The sequence below is a fragment of the Nanorana parkeri genome, unplaced genomic scaffold (genome assembly GCF_000935625.1).
Source record: "Nanorana parkeri isolate BGI_ZX_2015 unplaced genomic scaffold, ASM93562v1 scaffold124, whole genome shotgun sequence".
Classification (NCBI taxonomy): domain Eukaryota; kingdom Metazoa; phylum Chordata; class Amphibia; order Anura; family Dicroglossidae; genus Nanorana; species Nanorana parkeri.
Window position 1 is genome coordinate 1,579,094 of NW_017306392.1, and position 17,805 is coordinate 1,596,898.

General features: G+C 44.1%; 4 protein-coding genes across 4 annotated transcripts in view; 2 read left to right on the forward strand and 2 right to left on the reverse strand.

The window, feature by feature from the left end:
• Window positions 1–2,100, reverse strand: part of HERC3 (HECT and RLD domain containing E3 ubiquitin protein ligase 3) — a 55,588-nt gene extending 53,488 nt beyond the window's left edge. The window contains exon 1 of the mRNA XM_018553571.1: window positions 1,949–2,100. The gene's annotated coding sequence lies outside the window, so the exon portion shown is untranslated. The remainder of the gene's footprint in view (window positions 1–1,948) is intronic.
• Window positions 2,101–6,463: 4,363 nt separating this feature from the next.
• On the forward strand, window positions 6,464–7,958 carry PYURF (PIGY upstream reading frame). The gene is made up of 2 exons (XM_018553576.1): window positions 6,464–6,708; window positions 7,801–7,958. Exons 1-2 carry the CDS (start codon window positions 6,527–6,529, stop codon window positions 7,946–7,948), a joined length of 330 nt encoding a protein of 109 aa, XP_018409078.1. The 5' UTR covers window positions 6,464–6,526; the 3' UTR covers window positions 7,949–7,958.
• A 4-nt stretch (window positions 7,959–7,962) lies between these two features.
• PIGY (phosphatidylinositol glycan anchor biosynthesis class Y) lies at window positions 7,963–8,271 on the forward strand. The gene has a single exon (XM_018553577.1). It carries the CDS (start codon window positions 7,981–7,983, stop codon window positions 8,194–8,196), a length of 216 nt encoding a protein of 71 aa, XP_018409079.1. The 5' UTR covers window positions 7,963–7,980; the 3' UTR covers window positions 8,197–8,271.
• A 6,306-nt stretch (window positions 8,272–14,577) lies between these two features.
• Window positions 14,578–17,805, reverse strand: part of LOC108784681 (probable E3 ubiquitin-protein ligase HERC6) — a 49,244-nt gene continuing 46,016 nt past the window's right edge. Inside the window, exon 23 of the mRNA XM_018553552.1 lies at window positions 14,578–14,858. Within this exon, the coding sequence (XP_018409054.1) occupies window positions 14,647–14,858 (212 nt within the window). The 3' untranslated portion in view covers window positions 14,578–14,646. The remainder of the gene's footprint in view (window positions 14,859–17,805) is intronic.

A 17,805-nucleotide genomic window follows, 5' to 3' on the forward strand; every position in this document is an offset into this window, starting at 1 on the left:
CTGAAATAACAAAGTTATACTTACCTGATCCTCCGAGCCAGCTTGTTGTTAGACCGGTCGTTCCAGCTTCCCTCGCCCTGAGCTGTAGAGGTCCTGTGAGTCACCATGCTCTATACAGTGTACAGAACATGAGGACGCTGAGGGACAATCCATTACTGGAGCCAGGGGCGTAACTAGAAATCACAGGGCCCCATAGCAAAATTTTGTATGGGGCCCCGTGATTGCTAGTTATGCCACTTGCAGAGCCCACCATAGACTCTCTATGGTGGGCTCTGCAAGATCTCAGTTGCGCTGTACGCCTCTTACCTGTCACCTCCGTGGTCGCCGCCGCCGGGCCCCTGCCTCCTCTTCCGTTCCTGGGCTCCGCCTCCTTCTATCGACGGGCCCCGCCTCCTCTTACATCACTGGCCCCACCTGCTCTTAGATCGCTGGCCAGTGATGTGAGAGGAGGCGGGGTTGCTGTTAGGCGGGCCCCGCCTCCTTTAATGAAAATGCCGGTGTAACCGGCCTATTCTGCCGCATCTGCTGGCTGTCACTGACACAGCTCTGCAGCGGCTGTGAGGGGAAACGTTCTCCTTCACAGCAGCTGCTGAGTTATGTCAGTGACAGCCAGCAACCAAGACGCCATAGCGACCCACACGGCATCAGAGGGATGCCGGCCCCCCCCTGTGCACGGGCCCCATAGCGGCCGGCTGGGTCGCTATGGCGATTGTTACGCCACTGACTGGAGCAGAGTTGGGGACAGGCTTGGGGGAGCGCTGACACAGTCGGCTGGTTTTCTATCAAAGTTTGTGACTATGTTTAAATGTGTGACCGGTCAGATCGCACTCACAAAGTCGGATAGAAGTGACACCATCAGGACCGATCAGCTGTTCCAGGGCAGATCAGTTCTCCTGCATATACGATCTGCGATGCCGATCTGCCCAGGAACAGCTGAAAAAGCATTGGAATGCTTGGCCTATTGGCGATCACTCATTCCACCGCCGAAAAACTGGGCGGGATTACGTTAAAATGTGTGACCACGTGACCGGTCACACATGCCAACCTAGTCACAAACTTTGATAGAACACCGGCTCTGAGGATCAGGCAACTTTGTCATTTCAGTCCCTATACAAACACGAGCAGTTGACCCTTGCGGTGGGGTAGCCCCACTGCAAGGGTTAATAAAGATTTTGCCTGCAGTTGTTCTTTAACAGATGCATACACACAAAGGGGTTAAGGAAGAGGCATCCACTATGGATTTCATCAGGTAACATGTACACACCGCATAACCCAAAATAAACAAAGGACGTAAACATACACATCAGCATACATTTCATACCACAGATGACACCAGTCAGGATTTGTTTGTGTGTGTTATCAGCATTAGATGTGTTTGTTGTTCTGCCTAGGTGTGTATTGTATGACATCCTGCAAGGCTTGCCTGCAATGGTACACAATCCTACCCTGCACTCTGGATAGCTACATCAGAAAGTTGTCATGGCTGCAAAGGAGCAGCTGTTTACCAGCTTCACAGCACCTCCGAGTCCTCATCGCAGATTACAACAAATAAATCCGGCCTAACGCAAGCTGGCCAAAATCTTATTGACTTGGATAGAGCTGCAGCCATTGGAAAGTTCACTGATCTTATCAGCAAGGGCCAGAGATTCCAATCACACCCCTTGATGTACAAAGATTTCACTAGCCTGTCAATTCCTCCAGCCATCAGAGCTGATCTTATCAATAGTCGTGATAAATCGCACGATCCCAGGCGTAGGAGTGTCATACAGATGATGAGATGACAGGTAGGCGACGGTGGTCTTCGTGCAGTTATAACCGTAGGCTATAGAATATTATCAGCCGGGGAACGATCTGTCAGTGGTGCTCGATTGTGTGCTGTCACTGCCATCAGTGACACTATCACGTCTGCTCACAATACGGTTCATTATGACGGATCATTGCCGCTTACCTGCATCCCGATCATACAAATCGTCCCCTGCCCGACCGATCGTCTGTTTTCATAATAACGGGGAAGTTTAGGAAATGACTCCCACACAGGCCCCGCCCTTTGTCGCCTTTGACCGTCAACGAGTGCGAGCCAATGACGGAAGACTGACACACACACACTGACACTACGCGGGTGGGAGGGGCCAGCTAACAGCAGCTGTGCTCCTGATTGGTGTAGGTGTTCCACTGCATCATCTGCGCATCATGTCATGTGATGCCGGAGATAGGTCAGGGGCGTCACTTAGCCAATTGAGAAGCTACATAGCTATATTATATCCGCTGATGAGGAGCCTGATTGCATAGCAAACCAAGTCTGGATTTGGGCATTAGAAGCGACAGGAGCCGCGGTGCTTACAAGTTCCGCCCCCGCTCACCCAAACCCAGCGTGCAGTGACGCTGTGCTTAGTGGGCAGGGTGCGCTCCCCTCAAGGGACTCGTTATGCGCTAGCAGAGCATCGGAGATCTGCTTACTTCAGCCCTTGGTAGCCAGTATGTAAGAATGAGGGCTCCCTCGATTTTTGGGTGTCGCTCCTTGCTGCCTGAGACTAGGGAAATGAGCTAAAGAAGAACATGTGACTGCACACGGACCAGCAATTGAATCCTTTCACTGCCACTGCTTTTTTTTTTTTTAGTCCATTTTTTGCTCACACATTAATATGCACAATTCAGGCATGAAGCAAAACATATTTCCTGACGGCAGAGACCCAGTAGAGAAAAATGGTGGCACTTTCTTTTTATTGAGAACTTTCTGTATGTACAGGGGTGTTCCAGCATAATCGCCGCCTGGGGTAGGGGGCTGGTGGTCACATTACGGAAGGGGGGAGCGGTTGATGGGGTGTTGGTAGTGAACATTAACGGAACTCTGGCTGGCGTCCTGGAGGTGCACAGCCTAGGTCTAGCCTGTGTCCAGCCCAGCTCACTGATTGCCAGGATTTGGGCGGTGCATTGGCCAGGGTGTCCCGCTCAACTCCTGGCAACCAGTTACGTCACTGGTTGCAAAGAGCAGGGTGGGATCAGGGCCGGCCTTAGGCTTTTAGGCGACCTGTGCGAGAAAGCTTTACAGCGCCCCTTAGTCACCACACCCTTTAGTGGCCACACCCCCCAGTAACCAAACCCATTTTTCCCAATATCCTCACCATTTAGCCCGTTGCAAAAAAACTGACAGACGGCACAGTTGCACTGGCTGGTTGCCGTCTTCAGATGGCATTTTTTTTCTTTTGTTTGAGAATGTGCGGCGGCCATGTTGGCCACCTGCGTGTTCTGTGAATGCGTGCCACCATCTTGGAGGCGGGGAGCATGACGTTACATGAGGCCATGCATGGGTGGTGTCAGGTGACGCCACACGCCGATATTGGCCCCACCATCTTGGTGTATACCTAGATATACACCAAGATGGCGGCGCCCAACATGTGCGGTGTTATATGATGTCATGCGCCCTGCCTCCAGAACACGCCAATGGCTGAATCCAAAATAGCATAAAAATGTGTTTTGTTTGATGAAATGTTTTTAGTTTTCGTTCATTCCATGTGAAATTAATGTTTAGTCTTCGCACATGTCTAATAATATGGGGGGGGGGTGTTTTCACTTTTTTAAAATAATTTACATTTTTTATAATTTTTTTAACTCATTTTATTTTTATTTTTTACTGTTGGGGGGCTTCGGGGAAATATTAGGGGTCTAAACAGACCCCTGACATTTCCTTTTAAAATAGAAAAGAAATTGAGGACACCAAATCCTCAATTTCTTTTCCTGCAGCCTCAGCACTCAATGAATGGGAAACACTCAGTACAGACACTTCCCATTCATTCAGACAGTGAAAGTAAAAAATTTACTATCACCCGTTTCAGAATGGGGAGGAGCCTCTGTACTGAGCGCTTCTCCCCATTGAGAAAATCTTGAATGAACAGGAAGTGATGTAAATCACAGCCTGTTCATTCATAACTGGGGACACATAGTACTATGTGTCCCCAGTTATTTACAAACACTGGAGTGATCAGACGATCTCTCCAGTGTTTGTCCTTCTCACACGGAGGACCGGTAAATATCAATGATATTTACGGATCCCCCGCTCGGCCACGCACAGAGCCGCTGTCATCCTGAAACGGACAGGATGACAGCGGCTCCGATCTCCTCCCCGCTCGGCCATCCTGCCCCTTGCTCACAGCGCTTCCCTTCTCAGCCACCTCACCTCCTGCTCACAACACATCCCTTCTAGCCTACCTAACACTTCTATCCTATTGCCGACAGTGCATGCCTCTCCAGACACCTCTCCCTTAACTCACTGCACTGATCATCCTCTGATCACAGCAGATCCATCCCCAATCACCTGCTCCTCACCCCTGCAATCTCCACAAATCTTCCACCAACCACCTGGATCTCTGCTCATAATAGATCCCTCCTCACCCGCCTCAACCCCAACTCACCCTAGATTTATGTAAGGTAGCGCACTTACAGCGAAAATCCTGAGTGCGGAATTGTGCATAAACCGTCCCCTCCGCTCATCCATTGACCTCCTGCTTTCCAGCTCCCTTGTCCACTCCTCCCATACTCGCCTCCAGGACTTCTCTAGAGTCTCTCCCATCCTCTGGAACTCTTTACCCCAACCTGTCCGTCTATCTCCCACCTTGACTGCCTTTTGGCGTTCCCTAAAGACTCATCTCTTCAGGGAAGCCTATCCCACCTCGACCTAACCACTGAACCTTCACATTCTCAAATAATTCATCCCCACACAGCTCCCTCCTTATGTATCATTTCCCCCTCCTCTTTCAGATTGTAAGCCCTCAGGGGCAGGGCCCTCCTTACCATCTTGTATTGTAACTGTAATGTCTTCCTTATATTGTAAAGTGCTGCACAAACTGTTAGCGCTATATAAATCCTGTATAATAATAATAATAAAGTAAAAAGGGACCCTGTACTCACCAACCTTGGCAAACCCAACTTTTATTAAATGGCAGGCTTCACTCTAAGTGGACCTTTCAATAAGTGTGCATTAACAAATTCCTGAGGTCACTTCCTGTCTACATGCGTTCTCTCCAGTAGTAGCTGCATTGCTCAGGTGTGTCCTGTAGTTTCATGGAGGTCGACAGGGGAAACCAGTGAGTGATGCTGAGGACCAGGAGATCCCCGCAACACTCCAAGATGTTTTGGCTCCTGCAGAAAATGTCATCGAGAGGGGGGTTTCAGATTGAGTTTGCAGATCAAATGACTTCATTTGAATTTAAAACCATACCATTTATTAAGGAATTTAAAAACACATAGAAATACATCACTGCTTAGGAGCTGTGTTTTCTGTCATCCTGGACTGCCATGGAAAGGGATCTATTATTCGCATAAGTCATCTATTACAAAGTAATACACAGCTCCTCTAAACATGTATACCTAACATGTCCATTTGGGGTAAACAGTATGCTCCTGACCTATATGGCATATTGCAATGTCATTTATTTCAGTTACAAAGTTTGTGACAACGGGATGCCTTGATTTTATGGACCATTTAAAAGACAGATTTAATGGGCCACAGATTATACATCATATGGTGCACGCATTAAACAGAAGAGCATGAAATTGTCTTGGCACAAGACACCCAGCCTCTGCTCTGGTAGGTAAGTAACCACTGGCATTATTGATCTACTCGTACTTACAGTAGTTCCAACAGACAACCAGTGTAAAAGGGCACTACATTAACCACCAATGTAAGGGGTCACTGCACTACACTGACCACCAATGTAAGGGCTTTCTTCACCATTGACCATATACATACTACTGCACTCACTGCCACTGTACCAACATGCACTTTCATACTGGCTGGCCCTGCACCGATGCACACTTCTGCACTCACTGCCACTGCACCTACATGCATTTCTGCACTCACTGCCACTGCACCAACATGCCCTTCCGTACTGGTTGGCACTGCACCGACGCACACTTCTGCACTTACTGCCACTGCACCTACATGCATTTCTGCACTCACTGCCACTGCACCAACATGCCCTTCCGTACTGGTTGGCACTGCACCGATGCACACGTCTGCACTCACTGCCACTGCACCTACATGCATTTCTGCACTTACTGCCACTGCACCAACATGCACTTCCGTACTGGCTGGCACTGCACCGATGCACACGTCTGCACTCACTGCCACTGCACCAACATGCCCTTCCGTACTGGCTGGCACTGCACCGCTGCACACTTCTGCACTCACGGCCACTGCACCAACATCCATTTTTGCACTCGCTGCCACTGCAGTGGTATATTTAAATGAACATGATGGGTTGACATAAATGGGCATTGTGAAAGAGTATCAATGGAGTGACACTAGTTCTGGAAGCAAGAGGACAATTCAAGCTGCATTCTACTGATTCTATTGTTTGCCAAGTGCCAAATGTATGTCAGATTCTGACAGGAGAAGGTTTCCAGGAACTTATGAGTGTTGACTTTGTTGTGAGTGGGAGCATTTTAAAGCTGCACACTGGGCGGAGGAGGACTCGGCTGCAGTGAATTATGGGTAGGCTGTACTTGTTGTCCTTGTAAGCAGTGGATCATGCTGGGGATGAGTGTGATCAGAGCAGTATGTAAGACTATTTCGTTGCCATCTGTCAGACTGCAGCCTGTCCACACAGCGCCTGTCCTCAGAGCTGCAGAGCAGCAGATTAGGAGCAGCCAAGTGTTTGACAGCAGTGTGCTCCAGTTCCTGGTCTGCCCCCTCTCCAGGAAAGCTCTCAGGTAATACATATGTACTGCTCACAGCACTTTCTTCCTGTATGTGAGCTTGTTATGTTATTTGATTTTGTTTTTCCATAACAAAAATAGAACTATTTAAGCTCAGCATTTCCAATGTACAGACCACATAGATGGGATAGACACCAAACAATGAAAGTGCATCATTCCGTACAGACAATTTAATTGTTTCTAGACTATTACGTAAATGCCAATGATTGTCCTCATTGGCACTCCCCAATCAACACCCTCAGATTCTATATCAGAATATTTAATAAACATTAGACAACTGTACTCAGTCTGTCAAGTCTTCAAATGTCATGTTCCATTACGTAGGGGTGTATTTATAAAAAAGAAAAGTTTGCAGGGCCATTTGTCCTGCAAAACTCCATTACATGCAATCTTGTGAATGAAGGCAAAATGTAATATCAAGAAAATACTCTCTAATGGCCATTAGATGGTGCTGAGGATAGGACATCAATACTTTCCTATGCTTCTCCACTTCATCTAGTGGCCATAACGCCGTATTCTCCTGATATTACATACCACAAAGTCCGCGTTCCAGTTTGTTCGGCCTCTGAAACGCAAGCCGGCAGTGCAATCTCCCTCACCCGGAACCCAGGCACATTGGTGCTTACGTTCGGGTCCAGTGCGATCTGCAAAAATAGTGCTTGCAGTATTTCTGCAGAGCGCACTGGACCGGAATGCAGGCAATCGCACTGCCGGCGGGGGGGCGTGGCTGCGGTGCCATTGACGTTAATGCACGCAGGGAGCCAGCCGGCTTGCGTTCCAGAGGCCGAACGCTCAGGAACGCAGCCTCTGGGGTGTAGAACCTGGAAAGAAAATATACAACTAGTATTCGATTTTGCCTTCATTAGCACAAACATACATGCAGTTTGCCAGGACCAATGGCTGTGCAAATTATTTTTATAAATACACCGCATAAAATGGGAACTCGCCAGGGATGATTCTCAGGTTTAGTGATTTTCTGTTGGCACTAGCTTTATAAACTTAAATGATATGAAAGCAAAAGGTAAAACAAGGTTATGACAAGAAAACAATAAATCATGAAATCCTTCTTTTCTTTTTGTGTTGTAGGTATGATGAATCCACTAATGAGCTAGTTAATGATGACCTGGGCATTGCATATCCTATTCTAGATGGAATACCAAATCTGATTCCTCAAGATGCAAGGATGATTCCCAAAGACCAGAAGCCTAAGGAGAGTGATCAGAAATCTGAATAGCCTAGGTGGAGTCCTGTGTGGATCTGGAAGCCATGTGGCTGTCACTCCCCACGCTGACAGTGCTTGTCCCTCTGCTGTCATTGGCTGGTATTTTGTATTCTGCCTCAGTGGAAGATGACTTTCCCCAAGGGTGTACCAGCACAGCGAGTGTTTGTTTCTACAGCCTCCTGCTTCCAATCACCCTGCCTGTATATGTGTTTTTTCACCTATGGACATGGATGGGACTTAAGCTGTTCAGGCACAATTAATTACTAAGGTGACTGTGCACTTTGTTGCTGGTCATTGTGGAGAATATCTTTATGCCGGTCTGTAGCAAATCAGTCAGCTGTAAATCAGTCAGCTGTATTCCCTCTAATAAAATTGTCCTACAGTTAATGGCTGAATAATTTTTATTCTACTTCTTCAACATTGGAGATAAATCCAAACAGAGTATGTAAAGGAACATGAGCTCAATGGAAGAAGGGTAAACACACCAAGTGTGAAGGTATCATTATAACACGGCCCGTCTTCCTCAGTAACATGTTGAACCACTGTGAGACAAAAACCATATACAGTAGTAGGTATAAAGCACTATATGAAAGTTCCAGAGTCACTGGGAAGTCCCACAATTTAAATTCAGAGAGTCACTTTTTTATAGTGTTGGTGTATTATACTTTTTAAAGGGCTTTTTTTTAAACTCTTATGCTGTCTATTTGTTTTTAGTCCCAGTAAATGATGATCCGTGGTGAACTTGATGGACTTGTGTCTCTTTTCAACCTGACTATGTTGAACTCAAGGGACTTGTGTGTCTCTTTTAAACCTGAGTAACTGTGCTTTAAAGGGGAACTATGAGGCAAGTGAAAATCACTCAGCCTCATAGGTCTAGCCGACCTCTGACAATGAAACTGTCACAGGTCGGCTCAATAGATCAGGAAGTGAGCGAAGACATACCGTCGCTCGCTCTCTTCTCTATCTATCCCTGGAGAGAGCTGTGACTGTCACTCAGGGCTCCCTGCAGGGATTCCCCCCCCCCCGTCCGATCCTCCAGCGCTGACTGGAGGAACGGATGGGGGAAAGAGCCAGCTGTGAATCACACAGCTGGGTGGATCTCGACAGTAATGTCGGGATCCGTCCCGGCTGCCGCGGTCTCAGCTGCAGCTTGCGGTATACTGACCCTAGGGAGAACGATGGGGAAAAGCGCTAACCCTATAGTTCTCCTTTAAAGCACTGCTGCTGAAGTCCAAGTGGAGAACTGGAAGGGACTGGCAACACTTGCTTGGGGTTTCGGTATAGCAGAGGCAGAGAGCACAAAAATGTAGGCTGGATTTCTGGTAGGTTCCACAGTTATTTTTTTGCACTTGCATCAAGGGAATTCAAGGGTAGCTGTCAGGACGGCTGTATTCCTCAATAGGATATGCAGTAAATCTGGTTTGTGGACACAAAATGTCTTTCCACAGCTAGATTGTAACTTGCAAAGGTAGCTGTGACATCATCACCATGCTGCACATAGCCTGTGCAGAGAGCAGGGCTGTTAGAGGAGTTCAGCAGGCCCCACTTACTACAGGCTGCCTGTAGAAAACTACAGGAGGGGGAGAAGACAAGACCAGTCACCCTGCACTAGGAGAGAGAGCAGCAGTAGTGACTGGTCTTTATTACAGGAGGGGGAGGAGACAAGACCAGTCAACATGCACAGGGAGAGAGAGCAGCAGTGACCGTTTTTTATTACCCGAAACTCCACGTTTCCACTGGATTACTGCACAGATCTGGAAGAATATACACAAAGCACACTCGGCATTCAATTTATAAACAATTGGCCGAGCCATTCGTCTTGCGAATCGCTGTGAGTGTTCAGTCCGATCCTCCAGCGCTGACTGGCAGAACGCACGGGGGAGGGATAGGCAGAGCCAGCTGTCAATCAAGCAGCTGGGTGGATCTCGACAGTAATGTCAGGATCCGTCCAAGCTGCGGCGTCTCAGTATACCGTGAGCTGTAGCTCGCGGTATACTGAGCTTAGGGTGACGGGAGGACGCTAGTTTGTGTCCTCCCGTTACCCTTAGGAGTATTATTTGGAAAAACACTGACCCCCATAGTTCTCCTTTAACCATTTTTTCTTCTACCTACATAGTTAGTCAGGTTGAAAAAGACACAAGTCCATACCTGGGATATTAAGAGACACTATGTGGCACTGACATTTTCCTCTGTCATCAGATGCCATTGCAAGTACTGTGGCTAAATGTTTCCTTTCTCCTAAGCTCATTTTTTCTAATTTGTCTAATTTCCATTAATCTCTTTTTTTATATAGCAGCAAGTGTAATTTTATGTCTCTGCTTGGCGGCTCGTTTTTGACTTGCCCCTGTCTTGTTTTCAGTTTGCAGTGCCAGGGTGTTGCGTTTTCGGCCGCCCCTCTGTGCTAGCAATATGATCCTGGATACAATGCGTATGCACGGACAATCTGTCATTTACCTATCGCTCCCTGCTGGAACGTAAGCCGGAACAGCCCTGCGCACCACGCAAAGAGTATACGTGCAGACGAGGGGGCGGAGCTTGCATGCGATATGGCATCCTGCTGCCTAGACAACCATCTGTGCCTTTTGAAACTAACGGCCAGTATTCGTTTACGTGCCGTTTGGGCATCTAATCTGTTAGTTAGTCGTTTTTTTAAACCTCTTATGGTGGGAGTTGGTCTAGTGATGACGCTGCATCTATGGGAGGGGTCTGTTTTAATTCACTGTACGATGTCTATTTAAAGTGACATTAAACCCTCAGATTTTTTAACATAAACCAAGACCTACGGAGCCATATACACCTAGTAAGATTAAAACAAAGAAAAGTCTCAATCGGGGTATGGGCCTGTTCGGCCAAACTGGTTGCTATAGGAGTAATGTACACAATTGAGGGGCAGGTGCTTTTACTTGCTGCAGGAAAAAAAGAGGTGCTGAGTTCGGAGGGAATTGTTTCTCTAGCAAACAATTTACAAACTGTGCCTCCCAATGTGCTGTTTATGGCATCTTACGCCCTTGTGGAAAGCTGTACGTACGAGAACATTGTGAGTCAGGTTTGGGGAACACAGGAGAAACATTTTAATAAAGTAGATAATCACTCCCTTCCTAAACGCTTGTTGGAGTCGCATTGTTTCAACCCCGACGGACTGAAAGTCTTCGGGATAGAGACGGTCCCCTTGAGTAGTGATGAAGGAAATATTTATAACGGGTTATGTCGCAGAGAGGCGTATTGGATCTATTCTTGAACTAGCCTGGCACCTGGGTCTGAATATCCACAGCTCTCTAATCTAGACAGGTCCAGACACCTCATTCATTCATTGTGCATTTATTCTTTTTTTAATCAATTTTGTCATTTTTTTTTTCTTTCTAGTCTGGATCCATTGTTTTATCGATCATTTTTATTTTACATCAACTAGTGATCTATTTGCATACACTTTTGCCAGTTTATCCATTGACACTACCATATGCCATCGGGTCTTGTGTAGCCTTTCTGTTTGTATGCACATATGTGTGTACATATATGTGTATACATGTTTGTGCACATGGAGATTATATATATATATATATATATATATCTCTATACAGGTGAAACTCGAACTAAGCTCTTAGCATCGCATGGATTTATGTGTACCTGTTGTAAGCTTTGATGCTATATACCCCGAACGGCCATTCCTAGCTATTTCGGTGTTTTAAGTGTGTGTATCCTGCATTCCTCTCCCCTCCCCAAGTTCATATAGATGTCGGGTTCAGTTATCTGGGCTCCGTTCTAAAAGCCGGCGACATTGATGTAACATCGATCGGGAACATATACTCCGCCCTCGCCCTTGGATTGGCTAGGGGCAGGCCCTAGACTGCCCGTCCACTCTTGCTGCTTTGACAGTGGACTCAGGGCAGGTTGCCCAGCCGCCCTCTCAGTTCAAATTTGACTCATTGAAGGCAGTCATGTGACATCCTAGAGCGTGGGTAGGCAACCTTGGCTCTCCAGCTGTGCTGAAACTACAATTCCCATCATGCTTCTGCCTCTGGGAGTCATGCCTGTGGCTTGCAATGCCTTATGGGATTTGTAGTTTCAGCACAGCTGGAGAGCCAAGGTTGCCTACCCCTGTCCTAAAGGACACTCCTATTGATCGGCTGATCCATGTGACCGGTCCCTGATTGGACACTATATGAGATATCAGGGGAGAAGGCTGCTAGGTTCTGATGAAGGGGGTGTGTCCCCAGAAACGCGTAAACTGAAGCTGACATGCAGTTTGAAGGACCAGTGCTCCGGTCTGCATAATTCAATCTGTGCCGTTCTGATGTTTTTTCCAATCTTCTACACAAGGGAGGCGCACTGTGTTTGTGTTCTCTGTCTATTATATTTTCAACTGTGGTCACAGGAACATCGAGTTGCTTGGAGATTGTCTTATAGCATTTACCTTTGATATGGTGGTGTATAATTTTCTTTCAGATCTCCTCAGACAACTCTGATCCATGTCCAGTGTGGTGCACATAATACCAAAGAGCAAAGTGACTACTTTTCTCTATTTATTGTAAATAGGCTGACTGGTTACAAGATTGAAGACATGTGATACTAATTACAGAAAAGAGTTATTTTTAATTTCAATCGTTTTTTATTGAGTAATTTTTGTGTGAAAATAGTGCAGAACAAAAAACTAGGTCCACTCGGGACCAACATTCCGGAAAAATAAAATGTTGGTGGAAACAAACAATAAAGAAAGCCAAGGCAATCATATTCGCAATATAGAAAAAAGGTCAAAGAACGCAGCATCTTATATCAGTGATCACAAAGGACAGAAGATATCATTGAGAAGGTAAATTAGGTTGAGACCATAGAAACCAAAGGTACCATTTTCGAAAGAAGCTTGCCAGTGTATCATTGCGTTTCGTCCGGTATACGCTCATATTCGCAATTGAGTCGTAGTATCTGCAAAGTCTCTGAGGTATTGACAGCTATCAAGCTTTTCCAATGTCTGGCTTTTGGTAATTTGGATGCTAGAAAAATATGAATTACGATAAATCTAAGATGGATAGGATTAGGGATGCACCGATACCACTTTTTTTTTAAGGCCGAGTACGAGTACCGATACTTTTTTTCAAGTACTCGCCGATACCAATTACCCATACTTTTTCTTAAAGGGACAGGTCACATTTTTTCTAAAGCAATACAAAATCATAACAATGCTTGTATCAGTATCAGTGCATCCGTAGATAGGATAATAATCGATTCCTAAATTTAGTAGAGCCAAGCCAGATGTGGGGACAGAAGGACAGCCAGTAACAGCCGCTATAATTTGGAAAATTTTGTTCCAAAAACTAGTGAGAGATTTGCAAGACCAATAAGTGTGGATCAAAGTTCCTGTGTGGCCAAAGCCCCTCCAGCACTCCGAAGAATTGTTTGGAGACATTTTGGCCAAGCGATAGGGAGTTAAGTACCAGCGAAGCAGAGTTTTGTGTGCTAGTTCCCACATAACTACACACCGAGTGGCTCTGTAAGTTTCCCTAAAGGTAAGTAACCATTGACAGAGATGTCTATGTCTCATTCCCAGGCCAAAATAGAAGCATTTTTCATGAAGGTTAGTTTATCTTGAAGAAGTGAATAAAAAAATGATATTCCCTTGGATTGCGACTAAGAGTACGTATAGTAGGAAATGACTTTATAGGGGAGTTTAATGAATAGTGATTTGTTATACATGAGGAGGTGGGCTAATTGAACATATTTGTGATATTCTCTACTGGGAAGATGGAATTGAGTGGATATCACAGAAAATGGTTTAATGGAGCGGCTTTCCGTAATGTCCTGTAAAGTTCACAGGTTTCCCAGATTGTAGTGAGAGTTCAGGAATCAGAAGTTCCAATAAGGACAACGTGTTTTAAAGAGGAGTGTGAGAAAGTAGACAAGATTAATGTTCGTGAGGCCAGTACGGATACCAGAATAGGAGGCGATAAATCCGATTGTGGGAGCAGATTCCCAGGAACCTTAGGCCTTTCAATGTGGAGTCTTTATTTATCATTAGGCGATAGGAACCAGCTTCCAAGTTGCGTTAATATAGCAGCCATATAGTAATCTTTAAAATCAATATAACCCATGCCACCCACAGATCTATGTTTATAAGTATGTGGGAATGTGCCATATAAAATCTTTGAGGCAGAAAATAGTTTTTTTCAAATAGCACTATGATTCAATTATTCTTAAGCTTTTCTAGGGGTGCTAACAAATCTGTCCAGGCCATAAAAAATATCTTTGTAGAATAAGCAATTATTTATTTCTTTTCACACTTTCTTTGCTTTCATTTAACATACCAAAGTCATGCAGGTATATATGAGAAAATTGCTTTTAATTCCATTACTCCATTACATGAGGCATTGATGAATAAGCTTTATGGCACCAACAGATTTTTACACAGCTGTATTTGATAGCCACAGCTTTGAGATGTACCCAAGCTTACTACCACAGAACAAATGTGAAATAATGCTGATTAATAATTTAATTTGATCATTGCTAAATATATATCCAATGACAGTGCAAGTAATAAAAGATAAAAGTGCTTTCTACTGAGCTACTAGCAAAAAAACAAATATGGTAGTCCTAAGAGTCTGACTGACTACACATCACTAATTACACATATTACAATTATTTAGCCTGATTCTGGTTTCCGAAATTTGGAGATGAAGGAAGCTACAGTATATAGCTCGAAGGACAATGGTTTTGGTTTTCTATGTTCTATCAAGTCCTTTGTTGTTTTCTATTGCACGGAGCAGCTTTTTGCGGAGCACTGGAAGTTTGGAGTATTCAGGGAGCAGTAGTAGCTGAGTGCAAGTCTGAGCTTCTGGAAGGTAGTTTTCCTTTGGGACACCAAATGAGGAGATCTTCATACACATAGTTTCAAAAAAAAACACTGGAAGTTTATCATTTCCAGTCAGGAAATCTAAAAATACAAATCAGATGAACATATCAGGTTAGTCGGTGTACCAAAAGTCTCCTGCAAAATAATATTTTAGTCGTTTATATAACACCAACAGTGCAATTTTGCAGCATTGGTCATGTGGTAGATTAACAGTATAGTTATATGATCATTCAGAGCATAACAACATCAATGTTTATTTCCTGTTCCTAAAATATGCATTTTAAAAGATAACTATGGGGTAACCTTTTTATCCCATAGTTCTCTCTAGGGTCACGAGAGGACATATACTAACCTCCTCCCGTGACCCAAAGCTCAGTATATAGCGGACTATTGCCCGCTATATACTGAGAGTGCCGCAGCCAGGACGGATCCCGACAATACTGTCAAGATCCACCCAGCTAGCTTATTGACAGCGGGCTCTGCCTATCTAGAGGCAGAGCCAGCTGTACCCGCCCACTCCCCCGTCTGTTCCTCCAGTCAGTGTTGGAGGATCGGAGAGGGGAGGGGGAAATAGCTGACAGTCACCGCTCTCTGCACGGAGATGATCGCGAAGTCAGCGAGCAACGATATGCGCTCGCTCACTTCCCGATCTATAAGGACAGTTTCAATGTCAAACATTGGTTCAAACTATGGGGTTGAGTGTAAATCACTCACCTCATAGTTCTCCTTTAATGGGGTATGGTAAATGCCTTATGAAACTTTCAAGTGAGGTCCACACAAGGACAGCAATATGACAGAAGTCTACTTGGAAAGGTTGAGAAGTGGTAACCAGGAAAGGATTAGCTCTTGACTGCTTTGAAAGAGATGGGTGTGTGCTAGGAAACCAAACCGGAGATGCCAGACTTGATATGTTGGAAAAAGGATTTAAAATGATAAAAAATGTATTTATTAGACCAAGAGGGTAGGGGGCATCAAAAATGGACCATTCAGTACTGTTTCATTTAATAATACTCAATACATGGGAGCACTAACAAGGCCCAAATACATTTAAATAACTTAATTACTAGACATCAGTCATTATGTGAATAAGTAAATGCAAACTTAAAAGTGCTTATGCTTTAATATATATTCATATTATTACACAGAAAATCTTGTATCAACTAGTTCTTTGTTATGAAACCTGGAGATAAAAAAGTTGAGCAAATGGCCACAGAAATAAATTAGACTGTATGTCATTGCAGGCTAGAGAATGAAAGATGAAATATGATTGATAGCAAGTGCTGTCTTTAATGCTCCTTGTGTCATATCAAAAATACTGTAAACCTCTTATGTTTACACATAACATGTATGATAAATGAGCACAACATATACCAATTATAATAATGGTTTAATTCTAAATATACTAGTTTATCAAGCAACCAAAAAAGCATTTGGTGCTAAATTATATTATGTGCATCCAAAGTGAATTTTACATTACATTATAACATTCATCTAGATAGGATCAAAGCAAATTTATTTTGTTATCTATTTGGTTGACTACTGCATGCCCAAGCACTCTTGTAGGGGCAGATTAACACTATCAGGGTTATTCACAAAAGGGTGAAGAGTTTGGAGAAGTCAGAAGAAGTGAACAATCTAGGACAACAGCTGATTTGGAAAAATTCTCCAATTCAGCTCACTTTCCAGTTCAGCTATGTTGTCCTAGATTGTTCATTTCTCCTGTCTTCTCCAAACTCTCCACCCTTTTGTGAATAACCCTGTATATAATAATCTTACCAGCATCTCCTGTTAGAATACAGCATAATTTATACCTCTAGGTGGCACCAAAGTTCTCATCAATTCAGTGTGCCTTTCATGGTTCTGCTCATGTTAGTATATCTTTTTATTACGTTTGTTTTCTCTTTTTTATGGCCTATAAGAACATTTTTTGTTTTTAGTTTATTTTGTTTTTTACAGAAAACAGGATAGAATCTATGACCATATCATAGTTTAAAGAGAACCAGTCAAAATATGGTTTATACAAGATTCTGTACAGTTTTAAATTAACACACTCTGAAACCTCTGAAAGTTTTAGATTTACCCCTTTTATTAACTTTACTTTCTGAACTTGTTGACCTAAGAGGCGAAGTTTAAAGGCCCTGAGGTCTGACAGTTGCTGACTTGTCAACTACCTGAACTAATAAAACATAAAGTTGTGTACAGGGTTTTTTATGTGATATTGTTATGAATGCATGGGTTATCAACATGTGGTTAGGTAGTTGCTATAGAATATAAGTTACATAAGGGAATCAATATAAATGTCCCATACATAAACCAGCAGTTCCAATAACGTAGCCTAAATATTCAGATTCTTGCAAAAGCTTACTCATGAGTGGTTCTGTTAAAATATCATTCATTTACATGTCTACAATTAATTATTTAGATATGTCCCAAATTTAAACTAATGTGTCAAACAATATGAGTTATACCAACGAATATACTTGTGGATGAGAAGTTTTAATCTCATAGAAGCACTGACACCATACTAATGTGAGTTACTCTTAAATCTGTATGTTCTCATATGACAGATGACTAGGAAAAAAAATAACCGGGCGCCTTTCCTGGTGCAGGTAAAACCTTTTTATTCAATAAAAGAGTAAATAAAAATATAAATAGACAGATGGAGAGATGAAGGAGACTCTCCTCACAGAGTTCCACTGCTAGCTCTTAGCACGCTTTTGGGGACACCTCCCCTTCCTCAGAGCTTCAGGGGGTGTGTCCCCAAAAGCATGCTAACCATTAGCAGTGGAACTATGTGAGGAGAACAGAGTCTCCTGAGTGTCTCCTTGATCTCTCCATCGGTCACATCCACAGCAGCTATTCAATCAAGGACTGTCAGTCCATTTTGATATTTATATACTGCCTATTTTGTGAGTATGTTTTTGTTTACCTCTTTTTTTGAACCGGGTACAAGGAAAGGCACCCGGTTGTTTTTTGTTTTTCTATATAGCCTTCCAGACTCCCTAACTGGAACAGGGCAGCCTCTACT